The sequence below is a fragment of the Gasterosteus aculeatus genome, chromosome 11 (genome assembly GCF_964276395.1).
Source record: "Gasterosteus aculeatus chromosome 11, fGasAcu3.hap1.1, whole genome shotgun sequence".
In the NCBI taxonomy this organism is placed as follows: domain Eukaryota; kingdom Metazoa; phylum Chordata; class Actinopteri; order Perciformes; family Gasterosteidae; genus Gasterosteus; species Gasterosteus aculeatus.
This window is the reverse complement of record NC_135699.1, coordinates 7,689,044-7,707,569: the sequence shown is the minus strand read 5'-3', so window position 1 is coordinate 7,707,569 and position 18,526 is coordinate 7,689,044. Positions and strand designations below refer to the sequence as shown.

Sequence of the window (18,526 nt, the reverse complement as noted above, 5' to 3'; positions counted from 1 at the left end):
TTCATCCAGATCTGGTTAACTAATAAAGAGTTTACCATATTCTATAGAGGTAGCATTATTAACATATGTCTCGTTGTTTTACAGTGGAAAGGTAGATTATTCCCACTTACTTGGCAGAAGACTGAAGTTAAGATAAAAACTAAGTGTGATCAAGCCACAGGTCTTTTGAGGATTTCAATGTTGTTATTTTATGATGACTTAAACGTTTTGTACTTGTAGTGCTAATGAGCAAGTGAATGTCTTAAAAGCACCAGAACTTGTGACTGAAGAGAGATGTTGCAGCATGCAAATGACTGAAATGATCAAATTTACATACCGATCTGTTTAAAGGGGAAAGAGGAAAAACTGTTTATTTTGATAGTATATTGTTGCTCACTTTATAACAACCACATTACATTGAGAAACAAGAGAACAAAGAAAAATGAAATAAAAAATGAAGACAGACTAAGCATTGGAGTTCATACATGTCGTTCCATGGCTGTTTTCTTTTGACCCAGATGGAGAGCTGAGCTGAACAGAGAGCGGAGGAGGGAGGACACCATTGGCTGTCGCGTCCAGTCATCCCATTATTTAGGCAGGTCAGGGTTCAAAGTTTCACACAGTTTATATATAGAAACTGCAGCTCAGATGATACAAACAACAAGATCTAGTCGTCACTTCAGTTAAACCGTAAATTAAATGAGTTATATGCCCACTAAAAGCAAAAAAATGTATTAATTGTTGTTAACTAAAAGAAAAAGAGAGAAAATCTGTGGTAGAAAATAAAACTTCAGAAGATTTGTGCAGTGACCATTTGGCCCAAACGTCAGTCATTAACCGCAGACAGCAGACAGTGGAATCATGGACAGCGCTACGCTACTCAAACACTGGACATTAGATTAGAAAAATAGCTCTCACAACAGATCCATGGTGTACGATTAAAAAGATGAAAATAGAAAATGGTTAACATACAAAAGGGAACGAATTAACATCAGCAAACCCCCAAAAAGTCATCAGTATTGGATTAGAAATCACATTTTTTTATTCCTTCACACGTTGTCTGTTCACAATGAATCCAGTTTAAATAGAGGCCACAGTTGAGCTTTGTTAGTCAAACTAATTAGAGGTAGCTTTTCCCTTTATATATTTGTTCATAAGCATTCTGTGGTGTGAAATAACCACATACATACACTCACTTGCTCATGGATTGGACACAATTACAGGAAAAAACTTTGGGGTTCTTATACTGAGTCTGACTTAAAGTGATACTCCAAACATTGTCTTACTTAAAACTTAAAAATAAAATGAAAAAAGTTCCTCAAGCCATCAAGACGTACAGGTTACAATCCATAAGATTTTAGTGTGTGACCATTTAGCACAACTCTGATCAAGTTTTGTATTAATGGAGAGTGAAAAGTAAACAGTTGAGTTGATATCAATGAGACAAAATTTAAAACCAACTTGACTCCACCCCTAAAGATGAAATCTGCGGTATTGTGCGATAATTCTAGAATCGAATTAAGTTGAGAAAATGTCGACCATAACAAGCATTACACCTTTATTAAATATAACAATTGTAAGTGATTGTTTGGAGTATCACTTTATATTCTGATCAAAGGTCTCCCACCAGGTGGCGGTGCATGTGCACTTATCTTAACCGCACAAATCAGAACAGAGATGTTCTTTTTAAAAGAAAGTGTAGAATTTATCACACAAAGACTTTCAAGCATTTTACAAAAAGGTTGTATGCGTTAAAAAGAGTTGATGAGTATGATTACTGTGGAACTATTACCCCCTTTAAAGGAAAACGTAGCTCTGTGCAGACGCACGAAGGTAGAGAGGACTGGCCTGCAGGGTATCTGGTCATGTCGACCTCGTTGGCCCCTCTCAGAACAAACAGAGGTCTTCAGGACCTGTAGGGTCTGTAGCTCACTCCTCACTTGCTCATACGGGCTGACTGCTGACGCACAAGCTGCCTCTCTGTTCTCTCTCTCTCTCTCTTTCATCCCCCGCTACCTTCAATCTTCAGAGGTGAAGTAGTGCAGAGATCTCTGCTCGCTCTCATGTTGGATTTCACTGAAATATCTCTCTAATCCTCACTCGTCTAAGCGCGTCCCCTAAGCAGCACAGACTCGTTTCCTCACCTCTTCTGAGATCTTTGGATTTTAACCATTCCACAAAACACCTTCACTCTCCCCAGTTCTCCCGACCCGCCCTCTCTCTGTCTCTCTCTCTCTCTTTCAGTTACTCCCTCGGCTATTCTCCTCGGCCCTTTCTTTGATTCGATCTCCTTCTTCTTCATCCTCTTCTTCCTCTTCCTCTTCCTCCTCCTCCTCCTCCTCCTCCTCCTCCTCCTCCTCCGGTGCTGCTTGGATCTGCTTTGCCGTCTCTCTCACGCTGGAAAACCTGACTGAGTGCTCGGTGGTCGCCGTCTCTTGGTGATCTGAGTAAACAAAGGCCGATGTCAAAGGAAGCAGAGAAATCATGATGCTAAACCTCAACAAAAACACCAACTATTTAGATTAAGTACTTGTTTTAAAATAATTTTCTGAAGCAAAACACACAAAATTCAGCAAAATTCTATGCAAATAATTGAAAATAAGTAATTACGTGGAGACCTAGTTGATAGTTTGGAGAAGAATAGACTTTAATAAACATAAATGTCTGTTTTTCTCTTAATGTGTTGATCTGACAATGAAATAACTCGTTTTCCTTAGTTTGTCTTCTGCCCGTTATAATACAGGCTGATGGATCGCAGAGGAACTGTAATTAAAATACCAAATGTGAATCTCTCTTGCGGTTACGTTTGGTTTCAACAGAGGGGTTTATTGAGTGAGGCCGTCATCTGGGCAGACGGAGCAATAATTCTGTACTGAAACGCCACTCTCCTCATGTGATGTAATGGAGAATTATGCAACATTAAACAAAAAAAACAGGGGTTTGCTTGTGCAAAATGAAGTTCCCTTCAACTTCAAATGTGTTTTGATGGAGAGGAAACTCACACCAATATTATGTTGCAGCACATAACTACGTCTCAGTCAAAAGGCACCCTGAATACAAAATGATAGAGAAAACAAATGCGCGAGGACAGTGTGGGCTTGTTAGTCCTCTCTGTGTGACACTATGAGACACTACGGGACCCTATGGGACACTGTGGGACACTGTGGGACACTGGCGCTGTCGTTTAATGCTGAGAGCTTCATCCATGAGCTTCATCCTGCAGAACACTGCAGAACTCTTAGAGAAGAGCATCTCTGCTCGTTCAAAAGCAACAGGGCCTCATATTAAATGTGTCAAGGGAGCTCACTATTTCAGAGGATCTGCATGTTTCTACTTTACGGCTGTTTTTCAGCCCCCTTGCACGTCCACTATTCTTTCCATTATTTGTAAAATGCAGACTTGACAGTCCGGCATTAGTGGCACCTAAAAAATTGGAAAATAATTCTGGTGCAAATGTCCCGAGTCATAAGCAGAGAGTTATGTTTAGTATTTCCTTAAATGAAAACTATGAACTTGAAAGAGAAAGAAACTTTGACTTGGTTTGTGTTGACACGCAATGCAATACTGTATGTTCCTGTTTTTCTCACTGGTGAAGATTATCATCGAACGGAGTAAAATAAGTCCTGAGGAAAGATCCCTCGTCCCATGCTTGGATCTCTCGGGATACTCACCTGCAGCTGCAATAGTTAGATGTGCAATCCTTAAAATATTAGCAGACTCCACTTAAACATTAAAGAAAATGGGCAAGCAAAATGAAAAATGCATCTTTAGATGCTCATATGAACAGCATGCACAGCATAAAGGTTATCATTTGTATGTGGAAGGGACGTGTTTTTTATACAGCATGACCCTGTAGGACATTTTAGGACACATGTGGTCCTGGTTGCTTCTTGTGTGCTCAGTGTTGCTGCTGCAGCCCGTTGACAGAGAGTCTCTCTCTCACCAGCAGCATCGATGGGAGATGTGTCCTCTCCCTCCTCTCCCTGCCAGTGGTCCCCATCCTCCTCCCCTTCACAGGGGTCTTCCACAGGGGGGTAGACACCTAGGTGCTGCATATGTGCTTCGGCCATCTTCTGCACAGCTACAGGTAAGACCGCACGCACAGGGAGACAACCACACAGAACACATGGACGCAGGGAAACAGGGATGTCTTCTTTTGGTTTTTACCGTGCTTCCACACTGTTCGGATTTTAGGCTCACAGCTGTTTTTGAAGCCAATTAAACACATGCACTGACAGACAGACAGACGGACAGGCAGGCAGACAGACAGGCAGAAAATTGGCACCCGACTCGGATTTCTTTTGAGCACGCGTGCTTTTCCATCCCTTCTCTGCTCCCTGCTCTCTAATCTGTTTGTTTGCGGCCTCCTCGCCGCTCTCTTGGCAGCGCGGATTCAGGCTCCTCTCTCTCTCTCTCTCTCTCTCTCTCTCCAGTTACACTATGTGGTGACACCTCATCTCCCCCCTCTCGCTTCTCCCGGGTCACCTTGACTCCTCTCCCTCACACCCTCACACCCTCAGCCGACGCAGGGCGCCACCGAGGCAGCTCACTGATTCACATATTCCAGTTCACTGTAGGTTATAGAATTAGAAATGATTCTGAGGTATCTCTCTCTCCCCCCCTCTCTCTCTCTCTCGCCCTCTCTCTCCCTCCCCCTCTCTCCTTCTGCGTAGGAGCTGCAGAAGGAGAGATTTCAGACGCAGGAACGAGGCTTCCTGGCTCATTATATCATCGCTCCACATGAATCCCCATGAAATGATGCTCCGCTGATTACGGGCTCGGTAATGCAGATATTGTGTTGACTCTCCGTTAACGGGCACATGCAACACGCAGGAGGCCACAGGGCACGACAGTAAGTCACAAAAGAAAAAAGTGCATGTTTGTGTTGGTGCATTTCCATGCTGCCCACACGTGTGCGTTCATTCCTGTGTGCGTGCGTGTCCGTCACAGCTGTATACACCATCGGCCGTAATCCGGGATGATCCAGACTTTCCTAGACTCACACTTAGTGTCTCACAGCTGTCACACTCTAATCTCCCTCTTTCTCTTTCAGACACACATTTGCGAATCATGCTGTGTGAGTGTACAGTAAAGAGCAGAAACACATGGAAACATGCTCACATGTAACTGCATGCCGGTAACACTACGTGTCACGCATGCAAAAAAGGGGATGAAATACAGGCTTTTAGAGCGCGTTAACCCATCTGTCACATGCACTTTTGTCCCATTTGTCGCCGCCGTCATGAAGCATAGAGAGCGAGGAGGAGAATCGACTGCTGCGAAAGCACGGTAAAGCACAAAGGACGCAAACACGAGGACAAATCACGACATGCGACCGCCACCTGTTGTACTGCTCACCGTACCTCTGAGTGACGGAGGCTGGTACACGTTTGGATTGACACGTTTTGGTTTGAGCACTCCGTTCTCTCCCACGACCCACTGCAGAGAGAGAGAGAGACATCCAGTGATTCAGAACTAGTATACAATAGAAATGGGTCAAAGTCATTAGCAAAACAATTCCGATAATTCTTTATTCAGGGAATTGCTTTTAGTGTATTTTGTCTACAAGGATATTGTTTCAATTGCTTATTGTAATTTGTCGTAACAACCCTTGATCACACTTGTGTAAATTGTAGCATCCTTATGAAGTAATAACAGGCAATAAGCACACACGGTATCCTGACAAATTCACATTTCAAATGAAAACCTTCCAGATTTCACACATCAGGTCATAGTCACTCCGTGTGCTCGAGTGCTGTATTTGCCTCCTTAAGAGTTCATATTTACTCCAAGTGCTGCCTGACAAACCTAATTCTTCACCGCAAAAGTTTTTACCACAGTTCTTATTTTGGCAAACGATTTACTGTACTCTTACTGTATTCTTCTGACTTTCTTTGGTAATTAAGAATTTTGATCCAAGGTGAAGAACAAACCTTTAAGCTCCAGGAATTTAAAATGCTTAAAAGTTTGAATTCAGATTTTTTTGCGGGGGTTTGAACATGGAGACTTGGTGAGGATTGACACATCAGAGAAAGTGTTAAACAGAAAAGTGTTCAACAATAGAAAACACAGCCTTAGTTTGTCCAACAACTCTAAAATGAAGGTGACTTTTTAATTCCTTGGATAGAGTACAGATGAGGATGCGCAGATACTTAATAAAGAAAAGTGTTCTGACTTCACCTTTACCTGATGGGTGGACTGATCATCGTCGGGAGAGGATTGGTCGGCTACTCTAAATAGTGTGGCAGGCGTTGGCCTCCTGCGTCGGATCTGTGAACAAAACACACACACACACACATCAGCCATAATTAGATGAATAATTAACCAGGCCGGCGCAGCATCATCAATAAAGGCATGTTATTTAGAAGAGAAAGTGGAATTCATGCTTGTTGCTCAAGTGTCAAATTAGCCCCCATTTCAGAAGTACGAGGACTGAACGACCTCTTCACACACAAAAGTGTGTGTGTGAGTGAGTGCGCTCCATTTACCACTATATCCCTCCTCCTAAAAGAGGTATATAGTGCAAAAAATGATTTCAGACTATAAATGAGTCCCAGCAACTGGCCCGGACACTCCCTTACCCCCCACCCTCACCCCCCCACACACACACTACAGTCTCCCTCTGAAACACACACTGTTCCCCCGTCGGCTCCGGACAGATCGCTGTCGCTGCGAGAGCAGACGACCGGACGGACTCAAGTCCTTGTGTACAGCACCTCTGTGTCCTCGCGGGGACAAGTACGACGCTGTGCCGCCTCAAGCCCACCGATGTCCCGCCCGGCCTATCACACTGCACTTATGCAGTTTGGCATCGCTCCTCACAACCCCTTGGAGGCTGATGTCACTTTAAACTATTTAGAGTGTAAAGCACTCGCCCACTTCAGAGTTGGAAGGAACTGAAAGAGTTTATACCGCCAACTACTTCACGACTGTATTTTGGTAAAACAATATAAGACTAAGATAAGAAGAGTTTTAACAAGAAAGTTTGAATTAGTTGGATATGTCAATGTATATTTAAAATGCATTTGGGCCTCGGTGGAATGTGTGGGGCCCGTGCTTCATAAATAAGATTCACACGCAGAGAGTTTCAACCAAAATAAACGCAATGCCAGAGGATTAATGGCCGACACCTACAACACCTGTAGGAAAAAAAGTAGGATAAAATGAGGTGTGCTGAGAGTAAAAGCAGCGCAGCTAAGTAGACTTGGCGAGTCAGACAAGTGAGGTATTGAGTGTCCTCTGTGCAGGAAGCCAACCTTGGCCACGGCCTGAACCCGCGGGTGCTGTTTACGGCACAGAGTGAAACAGGCCGGCTCTATTTTGTATTAAACTGGTCCATGCAGAAAGACACAGGTCGGTGTTCGCTCTGCCTGCGTCTCGTTGAGCTTCGTGTGCGTCATTGAAGTCGGGCACATGTTGCCAAAGCAGAGGCTTGTCGGGCCTTCAAAACGCAACCACACAAAGTAAACGAGTGTGGATGTTGTCGTTGTTCACGGCACCAGATACACGTTTTAATCTTGTCGCACGACTCCCAGCTGTCCCGTCTCCCCCCCCCCGCCCCCCCGGATTGACACTCGTTCTCTCATTCACCTCTTCATTTCCATCTGCCTTGATCGTCTGCTTCCTCCGTCCTGTTTACTTCCTTACACATCCGTCATTCCTTGACGGTGACATTTCCCTCACTTCTCTCATAACTCAAATCAATCCCTTCCCTTCCCCCGCCGAGGTGTGACGGCCTGGGGCTACGTGCTGTGTGTGTGTTTGTGAGGGGGTGTGTAATCATCCTGGTGGTCTTGTGAAACACAAACAAGGAATATGAAAAAGGTTTGTACATGAAAGTCAATATACACAAATGTATTTAGGCAAAGCAAAAGGTGCATCTGTCTTGTAAGGAAACACACAATGTGCGACATGATACTTTGTGACTCTGGCAATGCCAGTTGACATCTGCGCACACAGCGATGTGGTAATTTTCCAGCTTTAAAAACAAGCCCACTGGACCAAAGTTACATAACACGTATGCGACTTCCTCATTCACGATGACACTGGGGCACAGCGTGCCAGATCACTCCCGCTACGCATTATCTCTCGCCCCCTCCTTCCTCCGCTTCGCTAAACCCCCTGCCCCCCGACCCTTCCAACCCCCCCCCCCCCTCCCCCCGCCTCCCTCTGCTGCCAGCCATTGTTTATGTACTAAGATGTTGTGGACTTGCTCTGAGGGGCTTCGAGCAGGCCGCTGCCGTGGCCTTTCAGCGGCTCCACAGGTGCGCGCCCGCAGGCGGCCCCCCAGGAGGGAGCAGCACCGCCGGAGATTTGGTTGATGCATCACAGCCTGGAAAAGATGTGCGTCAGTTCATCTAAAGCATGAGGAGTGGATTTGAATAATAGGCAAACTCTGCATTGTGTGACGGGTGCAGGAAGTGTGGAAACCTGCAAGTTTGTTGTTGCATTGCAAACTTTGTTTTGTGGGACAGAAGTTGTTAAAAACTTCCTAAGATTTTTTTAATATAATCCCCTCCTATTAAATTTATACATCTAACATCTTGTATTTCTACATTGATTTATTTGTTGCTCAATTCTTTAAACCCTATATGAAGTAATTAGGAGAAATGTTTTAAGATGTGCCATATTAATGCAATTCTCGTTATCTAAGAGTTACATTTCTATAGTAGAGATTCAAATTCTAATACCACACTCTGTCCTGTGTGGCGTACACGAGTCATTAGCAAACGTTAACTTTGCACACGCGTGTGTGTGTGTGCACAGGTACGCGCGTGTTGGCTTAGCACAGTCATGCTTAGCAGCCTGGGTGCGGATCTGCTGATGTGGGTCTGCTCCCCAGAGGCGCCTCTCCAAGCTGATGCTCTCGTGGCCGGGCCTATAAAAAGCAGCAGTAGTAGTACAGCATAAACTAGATCGCAGGGGTCCCTGGGGGGGTCGACAGAGGGCTCTGCTCCGTACCCACCGCCAACACGCAAGCATCTTGAGTCTCCTTCTCACATCTCCTTCCCTGTCAGCTTAAATCTCCTGTGTACCGAATGGCATTTCGGTCCGGAATGGGACCATATTGATTTGTGCGAGATCGATTCGTGGTCATGTCATCTGCGCGACGCTGTACCAGTCAGGAATAAGCATTTGTGTAGGTGCACAGTACTCAGTGCCCCAAGGAGGAAGCATCTGGAACACAGGAATGTAGGTCTTGTTTTGAAGTCTGTTTCACTGGCGTAGCTCTACTGCTCTTCCGAGTGGCAACGGATGATTTTGATCCCTGGGCCAGTTCGTTATTATTCCTTTAGGGTTTTTTGTCTCATCCACCTCTGGGTGTACAAAGTTCTACTTCCGTTCTTTTCTTGTCTCTGCTGTCATGAACTTTGGCTGGTTGAAACTGAGGAGCAACTCAATTAAAGAAAGTCATGCCCCCCCCCAACCTTCTGATAGAGGCAGAACCCCATGTGGGCCCTCAAGTGCGATCGCACAATGAGCTTGATAATATAATGAGGTGAAAAAAGATCCCTCTCAACTTAATGCAGATAACTGATAAATGTAATAACTGTAATAAATGTAATAACAGATAAATCACGCGTTGTAATGACATGCTTGATTTGTAAGTCTATTACAGAAGTGTGAACAAAATGGAATTGTATCAAGCTACTATTACTACTATTAACTAAGACTGTCAAATATCCAGAAAATACAAAAGTGGTGTGGAATAAGTAGTTATTGAAACGTTTGGGAATTCAAACACAAATACAAAGTTATAGCTGGTTGTATCTTATCAACTTTATGATTAGCAGCAAAATGATTTAGAGCCTGAAAGATAAAACAGTGAAATGCTTTTGTGCTACGAGATGCAAAATATAACCCATGTTAATCATCATAATCATGCTTGATATGACTGCTGTTTCTGTTTGTGAGCAAATCCACAATACAATTCTAGGAATTAATGATTTTTTTGTTTCTGCTCAAGGGATTGGACAGACTGCTGACTGTAGGCTGTTGTCAGGATTGAACTCGATACCGACCCGCGTGCGCCGTCCTGGCAAAGCTGGCAGGCTAAATGTTTCCGTAAGCATAACAAACAAACCACCCGTGACCAGATATATCGCATAACAAACAGCTCATTCAGACATATTCAGACTACGCTCAATTCTCGCTGCGCGACAGCTTTAAGAAAGGCTCCACGCAGTAACGCACGCTGGTTGAGGTTCAAGCTGTGACCCAAAGGGGGTCAAGGACGTGCAAACGCAGATCACAACCCCCGACCGCAGCGCAATGAGGTCCGACGTTGGTCAAATGTGCACGACGACGCGCTCGCTCAGAGAGTTTCCTGCTGCCTCAGCAATCTCGTAACACTCAAGCGGTGACCTTTGCCCCCCACCCCCCCCCCCCCCACCCACTCTAACTGAAGGAACAGATGGGCTGGAGGTAGCATCTGGAGGGGCTCTCCAATGACCCCGAGAAAAATGAAACGTAATTACGCCGCATCTACTGGCGGAATATCACACATCCCCCTTTCCTTCATTCCCCTCGGCCTGCACCCCGAGGCTTTTACGCAATTAGCTGCTTGGTCTGGTGTTCCAGCGACTATTGGATGAGATGTTTACCACCACAACACAACGGATGCGCAGGTGGGGATGAGCGACAGGAAGCCACCCGCCAGGTCGCGGTGCACACTGGAGAAACACGGGGCGAGGCGAGACAACAGGGGACGCGTCAGTCAAAGAGTTCACGGGGCATGACGGCATCTCTAACGGCCTCCAAACACCGCGGGGCTGTTGTGCCTTCGTTGTTTGCGCACTCTGTTTAGCGTTGTGGCCGGTTCCAGGGTCACCAGGGGGAGGGACACACAAAGGACAGAGTTACTCATCTGCACTCGTCACATTTACCCGCAGGTGATAAATGAAAAACAGATTTATGTTGAAGGTTGCTGTTGTTGGAGATATTTTCTACCTGGTAGCAGCTGGACAAATCTGGTTGAACACACAACCTGCAGATGCAAAAGCCTCGTCAAATGTGCACACCAAAGGTCGTCATCAAGATTTGTTCGAATGAATTCGTCACGTTGCGTACATTCCAAATATTAGTTGTGTGTTTGAGGACAACACGCCCTGTGTGATTGGACTATCTGTGCATAGCATTAGTTCTGATTAAGGCCATTTCCCCCGATACACATGGTACGCCCCTCGTGTAAGCTCATTAGGTTGCATGCAGATAAACATGAGGAAAAAAAAAACGGAGAAAAAAAACTCTCAAACTCCGTGACGGAAATCAGAGATTACAACAGGCACAGCAGCAATAACATAATGCCGCGTCTTCTCCGTGTTGATGAAACAGTGATCAGTGATCCCGTTTGGTTTTAGTCACGCCGCGATGCTCCCTTCATCACGCCCGTCATTCTGAACATCCTGTTGCTCTTTGGTGAGAGAAGGAGGCTCCAGCTCCTGCCGTTGAAAGTAAAATTGAGAGGAAGGACGGCAGCTCAAAAGTGCAGTTCAGTGTCCATTTATCACACCCTGATAAATCTGCAATAAACATATTAATGTGTGAATATTTGGTCACGAGTCAGCTCCTGATCCCGTCCAGCTCTTATTCCCCCCCCCCCCCCCATTTCCCTCCCAGCTGTGCCACTGTTGCCTTTCTAATCCTCATCACAGATATGATGAATGCTGTTGTTGCTAAAGCCATGGTTAAAAAAATGAATAAAGAGAACAGAGAAAACAGAAAGTGGATATGCAATTAGAGATTAATGAATGCACATTAAGGAGCTGCAGCTCTTCATATCCTGAATGGCACCTGACTTATTTACTAATGTGAGTGACTTACGGATTTACGGATGATTGGTTGACTAAAGCTTAAAGACTCAGGGGGCCGTGCTGGAGCACTGCAGGTCCACATCAGGTTCTGGACGGTGCGTCTTTAACACACTGTGTACAGTGTCAGCAAATCCCCTCCCCACCCCCCATGCTCAATATTTATGCTTTATTAAGTGTTTACACATTACACACTGGAGCCAACAGAAGATAATAGATTGTTCAGTTAATACAATCCTCGTCATGGACAACATGATGCTATTGAGGATGTAAATTATTACATGAAAACGCAAGCGGGCTTCTGTGCACACGACAAACTGCTAAAACGTAGAGGAACAGGAGCATGAAAGCAAACTTTGTCCCGAGCTGCTGTACAGATACACAACATGAAATGTTTCCGTAGACTCATTAACTAATAAAAATGACTCAACTGTCAAAAACATGGGGGGGCGGGGGGGACAAGCACATTTGCAGCCTTCAGAAGACAGAGGTTCATTCATTGTGTTGAAACTAATTGCAATCTGTGGTTACGGCAGTATCCTGTTATTTCTTTCCTTATTGGCTTTTGCCACCAAAAACATCAACACAGTGGACACATTTGAGACATAGAAAATCTCTCTTACGTAAGTTTGACGGATCCCGTTTTGAGTCGCACCAACATACAGGGACATTCTTGTCCCCCGTGTAAGGGAGAGATCTCTGCCCCCTGCGGCCCGGTCCCAGCGTGCTTTGTGCCATTGAAAAGATGTCCATGTTGACAGTCCCTCAGACTGCTAATGTTTACCCACAAACACACGCTGCGTCGAAGGTCGCTGTTTGACATCTAACCCAGAGCCTGAACTGGGGAGGGTTGGCGAGGCGGTGCGGTGGGGGGTACGAGGCATAGGGTGCGCAGGGTGGGTGGGCTTTATCTTTAATATAGAGAGGTTTGCCCTTTCGAAGGCTTTGGACTGCAGATCAGGTTGAGTCAAATGAGAGAGAGGTCTGCTTGTTGATGGCACTGCGAGTTAATGGTACGGATGCAGTGCTCCATGACCCTAATCCCTGTCCGTGGAGCATTTCGCCCCACATCAGCTACCAGGCACGTCTATGGTGGGGGCCAGGAATGGTAAACGGAACCATGTGCTTTATACGCGTTCACAAGCAATCATACCTGAGCTCATGATCGTTCAAAGATTGCTAAGAAGGGATAACTGCTGTGAGGTACAGAAGTATTTCAAGAGGAGAACATAACTGCAGATATATCCAGGACAGAGTTTGGAAACAAACAGAAAAGAAATGAATGACAAACTCTGGTCAAGGCGCTTCAGGGCTTGTTAGAAGATCTTTAGTGCTTTTCTTATATGTTAATTACGATTAAATTAACATCCAAATTGTATTTGGAATATTCAGGTTGTCTTGGTCATGACAGCTTTCAAGAAATGTGCTGACTGTGGAGTCAGGGGGTTATGCTGAAACCTGAACATTGTTAACCATTCCCCTACAGTACGGCCTACGACTACAAGCAACATATGCCGTAGCACTCGGCTGGATGTAACCGAGACGATCTGCATGGCCAAACACCAATGAGGATAAGCAAGAATGTTTTACGGTAGAATATATTCCTTCTGAGTGTTGCTCAATAAGAACATCACCTCTGAAGCATGCACGAATAGCTGCTTCTTTCTCCCACAATGGGCAATTCTGCACTGAGTGGGAGGTGTGGAATCGTCTCTCACACTAACACCTGAGCCCGTCAACAATGATTCCCACACACACGAAACACAAACATGTAACACCATCGATGTAAACAGCCTTTCAGACGGACGGAGCGGTCCATTAAAGTTGACCTTTCAGATGCAAACGTAAGGGGAGCGTTGGGCGACATTGTTGCGCAGCCTGTCTCCATAGTAACAAGACCCGCCGAGTCAGTCAACAGCGGTTTTGGGGGGGGGGTTAAATAATTGGAAAGAACAGTGAGGAGTTGCCGGTTGTATAACAAGTTCTGAAGAATGGTAGAGTCATTGCGACTCATTAGCGAAGACTGACTTGAGGGCAACGGTGATTGCTGGGGGCCGGGGAGGGGCAGGGGGGGGGTTTAAATGAGTGCTGTTAACCTTACTCTTACCCACCCTCACGTCTCTGGAGACTTCCATCAGCTCTGGGTAGATGCTATCTGCTTTCACGTACACAAACACACCCTGCAGTTTCCTTCGGCACATTTGTCGTTTTGTTTTAACAAGCAGGATTCATCCACCTGCACACGCAGAACAACAAAAACAAAGCTAGAAATAACTCTCATCATCATCATCATCATCATCATCATCATCCTATGGTTTTACATTTTTGCTTACAGTTTTTTAAACATCTAGGTGAATAACCTGGTTTGAACAGCAGCACCAAGCTCACACAAAAGCAACCACACACACACACACACAGACCAATTGAAAGTAAAAGCCGAGGCCGGCTTACTGAAGGAGAACCAGCCAACAACTCTAAATATTGCCGCTAAATATCATCACTGTGTCACCATAAGGGGATTGAGCAATAAGGTCCTCACGAAACAGACAGGAGGATGAGAACATGAGTATAGGACTCTCACATATGGTACGTTGATAGCACGTGGTTTCTTGGAAGCAGTGACACGGATCAGATTGCAACGGCAGGATGTGAGAGATAAGATAATAATAAGAGGGGGGGGCGTTTATGTCCAAATGTTAGTGCAAGTCTTATGAGGTGTTGCAAAACATGTTGCTTTAGCAAGTCATTTAGTGACTAGTGGCAATTTAGTGGCAAATAAGACGTGGCCTGATAACCTGTTTTGTGACAGTAGCTGAATAAAAGCTGGCGGTGTAAGGAAATGAAAGTCCCACTCGGTTCAAGAAAGAAATGAACAAAAGATTTGCTTGGCAAAAGTTCAATTTCCATATTTCTTTGCAAGCAATCTTTGAATACGTGATGATCAGTGAGGAGAATCGCGGGAAGCCACACGAGTTCATCAAAAGCCTCTTTATTGAATGACAGCTGTAAAACAAGGACAGTTACTGAGGGAGCGGAGCCCAGATGGGGGCGAACCCGGAGAACCGGTTGTTTCTTTTGCTCCGTACTTTACTCCATACAGCCCGGCACTTCTCTCTCTCTCTCTCTGTCTCTTGCACTCCTGCTCCGTCTCTGCTCGAGCTCTCCGGAGGAATCAGCCATTGGCCTCAATCTACCTCGGCAACAAACAGGTCCTACTTTGCCCCCCCCTCCCTCCCCTCTCCCCCTGCTCTAAAATAAGAGCGGGTCGGTTTTTGGTGTTCTGTTACAAATAAGCAATGAACATTCCACAAAATGATACAGGCCATGCAGAGTAAGTCACAGGAACCTTTGGTCTGCCGAGAGATGAAAGCATCATTGTACTAACAAAAGCTCAGTTGACAGTGGTCACCAACGTGCAGAGAAAGGGACAGCAGCCAAATGCAAAAAAAAAAGTAATTATTAACACTGTCAGCTGCGCGAACAACTAAATGTCAAGGACTTGAATGTTGCTGCTCTGTTACAAAAGAGCTGCATATGCAAGTCAATGACATTTGTGTCAGTGTCGTACTTTAAACAGGTCAGGATGAGACGGCGAGGCGCTAATCTCATGAGGAAACAGCAAGAGGGAAATGTCATCATCATTTCTCAAACGTGTTGCAAACTGAGGCAGCAGACCTAGCTAACCTGCACGAGCAAGAAACTAAACTGAGCAGCGAGCAAGGCGGATGCAGAGTGGAAATTAATGACAAAAGTGAGCAATTTGCTCAGTAATGTTACAGCACTTCGTAGTGACACCAGGCAATGCCCCCACCCCTCCCCCCCCCCTTTGAATGACAAATGTTGGAGGGAAAAGGGGAAATCTGTTAATTCCACTCAAATTAAGCTGTTGAATACTTGACGGCGAAAACTAAAACATGATTCCTCAAAAACATCAAATTGATTCCCCCCCCCCCAATACCAATCTGCCCACCGCCTGCTCACCATCTCCACTTGCCGAGGGTCCAGATTGGTGGCCACAGTGGTCGGCACAGCAAAATGGATCTTCTTCCTCTCCTTGGGCTCCTCGTCGCCCTCGGTTGACACAGAGGGCTCCATGGTTCTGGATCCTGGAGGGGGGGTTGGGGGGGGAGGTGGGTGTCTGACTCCCAGTGAAAGGAGGGGAGAGTTGTGCTGAAGATCACTACAACCTCCCTGGAAGAACCTCCCACCGCTGTGTAGCCCCACTCCCGAAGACTTGTCTCCTCTCGGCTGCCTCACTCATTCACACCCGGACGCCCTCCTTCTCTCACCAAAACTCTAAACTGATCTCTCTTTCCCTCTCTAGCGGTCGCTAGTGTTCTCCTCTACCTCTCTTGTTCTCCCTCTCTCCCTATTCCCCCCCCTCCCCCCTTTTCTTTACAACCTGTGCAGCTGATGAGAGTGAGGCACGTCCTCAGATGTGGCTTTGGGGGAGAGACGTGGGTGGGGAGGTGGTGAAGAGGAGGGGCAAAGTTCCACAGGGGGGAGGAGACATCACGAGAGAGGGGAGGGGCCGGAGCAAATAGGGGAGGAGAGGAAAGAGGATGAAGCAGGACGGCGGCTGCGTTTTTTTTTCTTGTCTAAGCTGAGGTTGATTTGTAATCAGAAAAAAAATAATAATCTCATCACGTCAGCTGAGCCTCTTTTGGCCTCTATTTGTGAATGAGAGATTTGCGCTGAGCGATGGAGGGAGCCGGGAGTGCAAGGAGGGATAAACAAGTAGAGCGGTGCATGCAGGATCATGCAGGAGGAATGTACGAGGGACCCAACAGCCATGAGCACTGGATTTATTACATTGGGGGCTGTTACACATTATGCTATTACAAATTAATTTCACTGAGTAACACTGAGTAACACTGGATTACCTTGGTTTTTGTCTTCCATCCTGTAGAAAAGCCAAAATAACTGATAATTTAATTTAGTTTTGATCTAACGAGACACTTAATAATGACAAATAGGACATTGAGACAGAAAGAAACAATGATGGATGGAAATGCAAAGGGTATAGAGGGAGGGGGGCATGTGCCAGTACTATTATCAGGGCCTTGCTGTTATTTCACTCACACGGCAGAGGGATTTGGACAGTGAAAAGCGGTAGATTTGGCCTCAGGGCAGAGTTGAGCTTTGGCAGCGGATGGAATGAAGGAGATAGCTGGAGTTGTGGAGGAGGAGGTGGAGGAGGAGGAGGAGGGTGGTTGGAAGGGCTTAGTGGGCAGAACAGAGTGAAAGGTCAAGGTGAAAAAGTTACCCTGGGATCTGAGGTTTGCAGGCCAGACATTCCAGCATGTTATTTATTCACTGTTCATAAGTGAGGAGATGAACCAGGGTTTAAAGGGCTTGTCAGGGGGGGTTACTGCTCCATAGCCCCTCTTGTTGACAAGCAAAGCACCACCCCTGCATGCCTGCGGGTGGCAACTCATTATTGCTTTTTTGAAAGGTTGTGGCTTCTGCTAATAGACACTGTGTAAATAACTGCTGAATGTTTCTGAGGATAAAACCCTTCTCAGTCACCGGTTGCCTTTCGATTTGTTTTGCCAGTGGTTGCATAACCTCAGCAATGACTGTGCAATAAATCTTGGGGATGTGTAATAGGCTCTGTGAAAGAATGCAAAAAAGTCCACCGTGCAATGAGAAAGTATTTTTAAATAACAAATATTCTTTTATGCAAGGGAATTCAGAGAGTGAGTAGGATGATGAAAAAAACAAATACATATACAGTATTGAATCTGATCTGTGCAAATACGCTGAACACTTTAAGTGTTGTTTGAAGTCACCACACAGGAAAGCGACCACCAGCTGTGTGTGGTCACCACTGTGGTCATTAAAATCAGCAAGACAGGATGCCAAACATCAGGCGAAATCCCCCTCCTTTTTATCCTGCTGAGAACCTGAAGGTGGAAGCTAAAAACAAGGTAATGTTGGCAGAAATGGCAAATAAACCCAACGTATGCCACACCTGCAAACCACATGCTGCCAAAACTATATCCGTTTAGATGTGTGCCTTGTTACCTGTAAGCATTGCAAAACCACAGTGTTCTCAGGTTAAACACGATACATACCTGGCGTTAACTCACTCTTTAAAGTAATCCTTTGTTTGATCTCATTTCCTGCAGAATTACTTTTTCAAATACCCCCGAAATATTTTATTGGCATACGCCGAATGAGTACCCAGGGGAACCGGCCAAAACAAATCTTGAAAAATCAATAGAAATAGTCCAACACAGATGAAACTAGCAAGTGCCAGTCTGGTACAGGAGGAACGGCTTTGATCAGAGACTCTAAATATAAAATGAGACATTTCATCCCAGAGAATAATTCCAATTCTCTGGCAAAATAAGATGCGTCTCTCAGACGCTCATATTTGCAGATTTATTGAGGAGAGTACAAAGGTGTTTGCATGCAAAAAAGGAATAATTAATAAAAAGAAAACCAGGATGTAATCCCATGACGTATTACAGTTCCCCCGAAAACCTTAACATGGTTGTTTGCAGAACCGATTATACTTAAAACAGGTTGGATGCACATAGAATTAATGCCCATATGGAGACATCTTAATGTACGTTATTAAAGCACCAGGACATCTTAATTATTTTCCTTTTTATTCCTACGACACTCTCTTCTCGGGCAAATCCAACAATATGTATTCCTGGTGGCTCCGCCCTCTCAGCTCGTCATGTAGAGCAGTTGGGGTTAGGTGGGATTAACATGTGAAGCGGTTT

At 45.3% G+C, this 18,526-nt stretch overlaps 1 protein-coding gene across 2 annotated transcripts; it reads right to left on the bottom strand.

The window, feature by feature from the left end:
- Positions 1-323: 323 nt before the first annotated feature.
- Positions 324-16,252, bottom strand: ppp1r1b (protein phosphatase 1, regulatory (inhibitor) subunit 1B). 2 transcript variants are annotated; one of them, XM_040192039.2, is made up of 5 exons: positions 15,771-16,252; positions 6,160-6,249; positions 5,343-5,418; positions 3,923-4,060; positions 324-2,422 (listed from the first exon to the last, which is right to left on the bottom strand). In XM_040192039.2, exons 1-5 carry the CDS (start codon positions 15,882-15,884, stop codon positions 2,220-2,222), a joined length of 621 nt encoding a protein of 206 aa, XP_040047973.2. In that variant the 5' UTR covers positions 15,885-16,252; the 3' UTR covers positions 324-2,219. The 2 variants fall into 2 exon arrangements, with proteins under 2 accessions (XP_040047973.2, XP_040047974.2); XM_040192040.2 differs by having other exon boundaries at positions 6,166-6,249.
- Positions 16,253-18,526: the final 2,274 nt, after the last annotated feature.